This window comes from Poromitra crassiceps (assembly GCF_964638095.1).
Source record: "Poromitra crassiceps genome assembly, chromosome: 13".
Lineage (NCBI taxonomy): Eukaryota > Metazoa > Chordata > Actinopteri > Beryciformes > Melamphaidae > Poromitra > Poromitra crassiceps.
In genome coordinates this window covers 29,526,653-29,535,358 of record NC_139644.1, presented here as the reverse complement: position 1 = coordinate 29,535,358, position 8,706 = coordinate 29,526,653, and the positions used below count along the sequence as shown (strand labels likewise).

Sequence of the window (8,706 nt, the reverse complement as noted above, 5' to 3'; positions counted from 1 at the left end):
TTGCTGCCAGTGAATGTTATACTGGTTATTATTCATTCGAAAGTAAGTTGATCTTCCAGCAGTCCAGCTTTACAATGAACATTTTCTCTGCTGAATGTCCATGACATTTCCACATGGTTTGTGCATACATCTTTTTTTTTTATAACATTTGCAGGCCTGGAAACTACAACAATCAAACATATTTCCATGATAATAGAAACACTATGTAAAATCTAATTATATAGATTGAAAGAATCTACTGTAGCCAAACAGTTTGGTGTCTGTATTGGTGCTTATCTAGCCAACAACTCCCACTCACCTCCTGTTTGAGTGTACTAGAACTGTTGAGGCTGAGATGACAGTAGGCTACTACAGTTCTGGATTTACTGTAAATATACAATGTGACGGTATGTTAAATTAAAGATGATAAACTTGTATATGGAAAACCCACCCCTTGTCCTGTTCAGATTTTCACACTAACACTGCACTGTATATATATTTTAAGTTAATTACATTCATGAGGAAGTTGGTGGAAAATGTTGAACGTGGCCTACAAGAAGAGGCACTACAGACAATTTCAGTAAAGCCTGTTTATTAATGGTCAAGTTATCAGAGGCATAGTGTTTAAAACAGCAATGGGCCATAACGCATGGCGAACTAGAGATACAAATAGCACTGCAAAAACCGCATGTCCTACAATCATGAGCAACTGATGGAGTGACAGGGTTGTGTGTTGTATTCGTCTCTACTGAATCGGTACTGTACTATCGGTACTGTACTCTATGGGAACAAGGCTTGTAACTTGAATGATTGACAATGGAAGCCTGATACACTACTGGATGTAAGAGCACATGTGAGAGTGGGGTATATGGAAGACCATCCAAGAGTTCTGCATGTATGGCAAATAAATAATTGTTGACAATTATAAAACGTAAATAGCTTATACTTTCCATATCTTTAGAATGCGGAACCACTATGTGCCTTCTGCTACATTCATTTGTGGTTTTCATACATTTTTGCACACACATCTTTCCAATCATAACACAACTAAGAGCTATATTACATATGCAATATATAAATAGTACATGAAACGGTGTTTCATTGTAGAGACACAGGGAATGCATGGGGGTTTTCAGTTATAGCTGCTCAAATTGGTACTGGACCCTTAACCTCATGTGTTGGGCTTAGCCTCCCTCTCTGCCACTGACTTTGACACGGACGATCGTTGTGGGTTGAACTCAAAACCAGAAAGCTGTTGCTGTTGACTCAGTGGCATCAAGGACCTTCAACGTGTGGATTTGATAGACACATCATCAATATGTGACACCGGGATCAAATCTAATTCTATGGCGATTACCATAAAGCATCCTGAGTGAGGCTGGCCTCGAAAGCCACATTGCTTTTCCACACCCAAACCATTCAGAATAGTGAAGGCAGCAGTCAAGAAAATGCAGGGAAGGGCGTATGCTTTTTGGTTTGGAACACAGCCCTTCGTGTTCCCTTTTAGAACGGATCCGTACTATACTAGGATCCGGTGCAGAAAGGAATATTAAGACTGAGGAGTGTGTGTATGTATGCATGGATGTCTTGGTCCAAAGAAAGATGTCCTTCTTGATGTGTGCAATGAAGACACCTGCTGGAGTGATAGCAGAGAGGGAGGCATAGTGTAGGTCTGAGGGATGGGAGGGGGGTTCAGCAGCCCCCTGTCCCTGACGAGGAGGGAGCTGTCGTGGAGTTGCTGCTGCTGTTCTGGCCTTTTCCTTTGTGCCTCTGGCCTCCTCTTCTCCTTCCACCTCCTCCAGACTTTGGCTGCACAGAAGAGATAACAAAGATCAACATTCGATAAGGGCCCTCCAGATTTACATTTGAGGTTATTTAACTGATACCACTCCGGAGCATTTTACAGTAACAGCTAAGATAACGTTAGAAAATCGCAATTGAAATCACATCGATCAGCTATAGAAATGCCATACGCTCATTCATACATTTAGTTGAAAACCTCTTTCACTCAATGACATTCATCCAGGGAACCAGTCGGCAACACCTCCAGTTGATGCAACGTTAGCGAGAAACACCATCGTTTGTTCAGCCTCTCCACAGTTCCGTTTCATTTCGAGTCTACCGGAGTTACCTTGTTCTCTTTGTTGCCCTCCTTTATCTGAGGGTCTTCATCTCCCTCTCCCTGAGGCAGCGCGCCACGCAGCAAAGGAGAGGGAGAGAGGGGGAGGGAATGACGTGGCACAAAAAAATGGGTGATTTGGACAGAAAGGAGTGGAAATCAAAGCAATATGAAGGAGGTGGTGGATAGAATATTGGCGTTATGAGAGGAGAAAAGGTGAGAAGGATTATGTTAAGAGCAAGTACACAGCAGAAACGGAAGAAAAGCAAGTAGGAAGAGCACTCAGAGTTGATTGATCTCATGCTACCTCACAAAATATCACGTTCTTATACACTTTTTATGCACTTTTCTCTCACCGGTTGTGTTGAGTTTGAACTTGCTGTCTGTGCTATCGTTGCTACGTCATCGCTAGCTGCCGTGGTGCCGTCCTCTTTGCGGGGAGGTGCCTTTTTCGTGGACTGCATTTTGATTTGTGGAGGTTTGGAATTTGACGGCAAGTTATTGGTGGATTGCAACAGCTGAAAAGAAAAGTCAATATTAGTCATTGACAGGAGGACCTATCATAGAGCTCAACAGTCACGTGACATCGTCATGTAACTTTTGGGTCCGGAAGAGTAATTTGTCCATTCCTTTTCTCCATCACGTTTAGAAAAATACTTGTATAAAGAGTTTTTAAGCCTGGAACCAAGACAACAAGCCAGCTACAGAATCATGACCATAAATCATTTGATTCAGAGCAACAACAACAAAAATTGAAAAACGCTGTTAGGCAGCAGTGCTGACCACTGAGCCACCGGCACCCAGATTTCAAAGCGTTGAAGGCAGCGTGACTCCTAATGGTTAATGGTTTCAGTCACTCAGTGGCGGTTTGAGCCCTTTATAGCAGCAAACAGCATACTTTAGAATTGTGGGTAGTGTAGTACTTCTCCATGACATCCTTCCTTATTATTATTATATAAAAGGGAGCAAGTGGGCAATGTTTGTTTGTTTCACTTGTTGCCCCACTGTCCGGGCACAGCTATGCCGTTTTACGTGCGATCGGGCTGAAACTTTCAGGAAGTGTAAAGAAGACCCGAGCGGGTGACCTGACTGAGCCGGATTTTTAAATTAGGTGATTACCCTAATTACCTAATGATGTGATGTCATCAGTGATGTCATCCTTCCTGGCTGAGGCTATAAGTTCAGTGATGATGTCATCAGTGATGATGTCATCAGTGATGTCACCCATGATGTCATCAGTGATGTCATAGAGCAGGCGCGGGCACGCATGGGGGTGAGCTGCAGGGCGGGCGAGGCCATGAGCCCGCACTGCAGGCGAGCCAAGAGTCGAGCGCGCATAGTGCACGAGATTGCTAGTTGAATAAAAAATGTTAAAAAAAAAAGAATGATAATACAGATTTGTTGCTTCTACAGCAACATATACCACCGTTTCACAACTAGCTCGCCCGTGGTAAGTCTACCTTGGGTGGTTACGACATTATGGCTATTTGCAGAATATGAACGGTGAAATCCCTGATCCTCCATAAGGCCCAGTACCTTAGTGATGGTGCCCACAGCCTTGGTGCGTCCCTCTCTGAACACCAGCCTCTGGTCACAGTGCAGGTACTCGGGGGTCTTGATGAAGCGGAAGTGGACTGAGGCCTTGTCCCCCGTCCGTAAGCAGTCTCTGTTCATGGTCAAGATAGTGGCTGTCTGCCTGATGCTGCCGCAGTGGACTGGGTGGAGGGCGAGGACAGAGAGGTGATTGGATGATAGCGGGTGGTGAAAATGGTATTATTGCGAAAAGGCAACTTTCACTACAAACTCCCACAGTCCTAATCTAAATACATGTCATCACCACACGTAGGTTTGTACTAGGGATGCACCGATCCACAGTTTTTCACTTCCGATTCCGATACCTGAATTTGGATATCTGCCGATACCGATATTATGCCGATACCAATATTTTTCTTGAATATACAGTATAGGCAAAGATTTGGCCAATTAAAGATTTTTTTTTAAATATACCTTGCAAACAGCAGACAAAATTAAGAAAATATACAAGGCAAAGAAGGACACTATTATACATGGGCAAATTACAGTCAGCGTCCCCTGTGCGGCCCGCGCTGGAATTGCAAAAAATAAATAAAAAATCCCCCGATTCCGATCCGTGAATCACCCGATATCGATATTGGATCGGCCCCATCCCTAGTTTGTACAGAATCTGTTGTTCTGTTCATCCACTTAGTGTCTCTCTGTGTGTGTTGGTTACCCACCCATGGCCTGGTATCTGGGGGATATCGTGGTGGGATGATGCAGTACCAGGATCTCAGCCTCAAACTCCCAGGTGGCCTGGGGGCTTAACCGTGGGGACACCATCACCATGCCTTTCCTTATGGACGAACGCTTGATCTACACAGGAAGAGAACATGGTTGGAAGGAAGGGTAAAGAAACGGGTGACCACATTCATTAAACAAGCACATCAATCCTGTGATCTATACGTGGTTCATGTAAACAACTTGAGTTCATTTTAGTTTTTATTTACATGTTATTTCTCCACTCTGATTATGTCATAATTTGATTAGTTTACATTCAGAGGGAAAGGCTTGGATGATGATGATGATGATGATGATTCATATCAAGGTAATTGCTGATAGTACTTCATTGTTCACTCCATACCAACACCAACAATGATGCTTGAGCTTGGATCAAATCTGTCAATGACGGCCTAAATAAGCAACATGCCTTTACACTAAGAATAAATATATTTGAATAGCACTCTTCAAAATCAATTCTGACACATCTATGCATTCATACTGGATCAAAGTAACAAAATGGGTTGAAGAGTTTTCCTGACTGAGGCAAAAAGTATGAGGTCAGACTCCTACAAAAGAGGAAAAGGTGGACAGAAGGACATTAGAAAAGTGAGAATGTAGTGCACTAAAAGGAGGGCAAAGAAATTCATACATAGGCATCACCATCACTACTTAGATTTGTCTTAAAAACAAATTAAAGCCTTGAGATCAAAATGGCTTTGAGATCAGAGTATTTGTAACATTTCAAGAGCTTATTAGTTTACATTCACCAATTCAACTGTTTCCCTTTTGTCTGTTAGTCTGTAGATGTTTATCAGATTCTGTGTCATTCCCGTTCCACACACCTTCAATTTCAATTTTCAATTTCAATTTATTTATTTGTTCGATAGGGGACAGGTGTACATTAATGAACATTTTGAAAAAAAATGTAAATGCACGACAATTGCAGTCACAAGACTGATTTCCATTGTTAGTCCCCCTGCCAGATGATACAGGCTTAGAGTCCTGATAGGGGTAAAAAATAACATAGTGCAACAAATACATGATTAAAATGGCATCCTATTTCTAAACACATGTGCAAAGTGCAAGTATACAGAAATATACAATCAGATACTAAAAACCTGAGTTTGAGATCTACATACAGCAAAGTGCAAAGTACAAGTATACAGGAATATACAATCAGATACTAAAACCTGAGTTTGGGATCAACATACAGCTAAAATGTAAGATCTACATAGAAGACTTACTCAACAGATATAAGAGAAAAAAATAAAAATACAGAGAACACACATATCCATACAGTATAAGCGTACTGTTCTATACCCTTAGTGATTTGTACAGAGTTGAGTGGACTTCAGCCATCTCTTCATTTGACCTTTAAACATGCCTAGTGTTGGACATTCCCTTATGGCGGATGGAATTGTGTTCCAGAGTTTGCCACCCTTGACAGACAGAACTGTCTGGCCAAAGGTGGTGCGCCTGTACGGGATAACACAGTCGCCTCTAATTGAGGCTCTGGTGGTTCTGGATGTGGATCCAGATACAGATTTCTGATTGATGTACTCATTTAGCGGGGGAGGGGCAAGGCCATTCAGTACCTTGAAAACGGTGCATGCATATTTAAAAGAAATGAAGTTATTGAAACTTAGGAAGTTGTGTTTAACCAGGATGTTACAATAGTGGTAGGAGCGGGGTTTTTTGTCGAATACTTTAATTCTCGAATACCTGATTCTCATCACCTGGAGCTACTAAATTATTCTGAGAATATGTTCATGAATTGTCACATACAGTATACTGTACTCTAGCTTATAGAGAACTAGCAATGTACCCGGCGTTCTCTTTTGCAGTACATCCAATCAGGTGTGTCCCAACTTTTGACTGGTAGCGTTAGCGTACATTGTGGGTAGAATAGTATCTCGGTCATCACAGGCGTCTTTTTAGGCCACATTTCTGCTTTATTAGATTAGTAGAGTGTGATAACAAGGAGAGAGGAGAGAGAGGGGAGATGACATGTGACCAAGGTCGTGAAGCATAACCTAGCCTATGACAAAACAAATACATCAATCAACCACCTTCACTCACTGAGCCGCCATGATGCCACCACAATAATAAGCACTTCTACTGACTTATCATAATAGACAGAAAACCAGTGCAGTCCCAACCTCTCCCACTAGATGCTGCTGTGGGAGATTTCCCTCCCCTTACCTTTTTGAGAGCAAACGAGGCGGTCTGGCCGCCCCTAACCTCCTTGACAGGCATCCGCTTGCGGTGGATGGATTTGACGGCGATGGGCATGAAGCTGCCCAGGGGATCGGGGCCCAGCAGCATGGTATCGTTCAGACGTATGAGTCCGCGTAAAGTAGTCCCCGATACTACCGTGCCCACTCCCTGAGACGTAAACACAACACGATTAGTGGACCAGAGAGCACGTAGAAGCTGTTGTTTTGAATGACGTGTGAGCAGCGTAGCCTTTGCACAGTATTCTTTAGCGTACCGGTACAGAGTAGGTGTCGTCTATCTGAAACTCGGCGGGCTGGTCATCCCGGTATGAGGTCCTGGAGGAGAGCAGGTTGAGGAACATCTTCAGCAGGTCCATGTTCTCACCACTCACATTGGAGATCTGAAAGATGGGACACATCCTGGGGCACGCACGCACGCACGCACGCACACGCACACGCACACACACACACACACACACACACACACACACACACACACACACATGACGGAGAATTGTGTTTGAATTGCTTAATAGAAAAAGACAATAAACAGACATAATGGTTAAAAACTGTGTGTGTGTGTGTGTGTGTGTGTGTGTGTGTGTGTGTGTGTGTGTGTGTGTGTGTGTGTGTGTGTGTGTGTGCGTGCTGGCGTGCGTGCGTGCGTGTGTGTGGCTATGAGAGAGACGGGAGCACCTCTCAGAGCTGAAGTTGGAGGCTGTGACAATGACGTCGTCCTTGTTCTGGACCAGGACAGGGATTTTCCTGCAGCCGGGGGACTTCAGTAGCCTCTGGAGCAGCTTCAACGTCTCTGTTGGGACCAAAGTAAGACCGCAATCGTTAAACCTGCCGATGAGGGCTAATTAGTTTAAATCCCAACACGCCCTCAATGTTTTGCCAGTAAGAAAACATTTAAGTGTCGCTTTTTGAGAATTGTTGCGGGGGAATAATAATGTCTCACGACTGTCTATTGAAGAATGACAGGATTTGGGCATAGTAACTTAGTTATTCCTATAACTGCAATGTTTATGGCACAGGAAAAGATGGCAGGATAGATGAGAAAGAAAAGAATGAAGAGAACCAACCTTGTAGGATGTTGGCTGGACACATGTCTATCTTGGTTACCACGACAAACACAGGAACATTCAGAGCCAAGGCCAGGCCCAGGTGCTCCTTGGTCATCCCTACAATACCTGCGTTACTGCCCACCTAGAGAGGCAGAGGGAGGAAGAATTTTAGTTCATTTAAGAAAAGGGAAATTTAAGTGAAGGCACTGCAAATAGGCTTCCTTTCTCAATATTTTGGGATGTAAAAGAACTTGAAAGTTTCATCGGAAGCTTAGTAGTTTCTTGATACTCGATCTTGATCTTGATATTAACTGGCACAGTGCTGATCACCAACTCTCACATTTCACGTCCTGTCACTCACTCGCACACTCTCACTCCCCTTCCCCCCCCCTGCTGACCATGAGCATGCAGAAGTCAGGCAGATGTCCGGTCATGCCGAAGACGGTGGTCTTTAGGTACTTCTCGTGGCCGGCCAGGTCGATGAAGGTGATGACCTTGGAGGACTTCTCACAGATCTTAGTCCAGTCCAGGCTTCCTCCATGACTGTCCGGCTTGTTCACCACCTGGGGGCAGACAGAAGGGGGCTCGGTTAGAACCAAAACATTCAGTTGGTCACCTCCTCCTCTGCTTGTACAGTATATCATCACCAAGAAGCAATACAGCCCCGCTCCCAAGTTATTAAAGGTTCAACAGAGTGACAGAAAAGATGAGAGTGGAGCCATGCATATGCAACACGAGCCAGTGCTGTGCAAGCGCTAGCCTGCTGAACCTTGGCTCACTGTATACATCTCACTTTTGCTGTATCCCACCACTACATCCCTATTGCATCCTCTCCTTGACCTCTTGCACTATTACTGTATCTCCTACACCCATCTAGTTCATGTCAATATTTCACCCAGAATGTCAATGCATTTGCAAACCCTGTGATGCTATTACTTTGTGATATATTAATATTATGGTATTACTTGAACACACGGTTAAGTTAAATTTCAGGTTTGTTTGTTTATATAGCCCTTCATCACATGCA

At 43.7% G+C, this 8,706-nt stretch overlaps 1 protein-coding gene across 2 annotated transcripts in view; it reads right to left on the bottom strand.

Annotated features, from left to right (window-relative positions):
* Positions 1–624: 624 nt before the first annotated feature.
* The window catches only part of gtpbp1 (GTP binding protein 1), a 12,255-nt gene continuing 4,173 nt past the window's right edge, over positions 625–8,706 (bottom strand). The window contains exons 5-14 of one of the 2 annotated variants that reach the window (XM_083648702.1): positions 8,078–8,242; positions 7,698–7,821; positions 7,309–7,423; positions 6,888–7,032; positions 6,599–6,781; positions 4,354–4,489; positions 3,635–3,813; positions 2,455–2,616; positions 2,111–2,161; positions 625–1,788 (exon numbers count right to left, since the gene is read on the bottom strand). In XM_083648702.1, coding sequence (XP_083504828.1) covers positions 1,672–1,788; positions 2,111–2,161; positions 2,455–2,616; positions 3,635–3,813; positions 4,354–4,489; positions 6,599–6,781; positions 6,888–7,032; positions 7,309–7,423; positions 7,698–7,821; positions 8,078–8,242 — 1,377 coding nt within the window. In that variant the 3' untranslated portion in view covers positions 625–1,671. The remainder of the gene's footprint in view (positions 1,789–2,110; positions 2,162–2,454; positions 2,617–3,634; positions 3,814–4,353; positions 4,490–6,598; positions 6,782–6,887; positions 7,033–7,308; positions 7,424–7,697; positions 7,822–8,077; positions 8,243–8,706) is intronic. The other variant, XM_083648703.1, reaches the window with a different exon arrangement.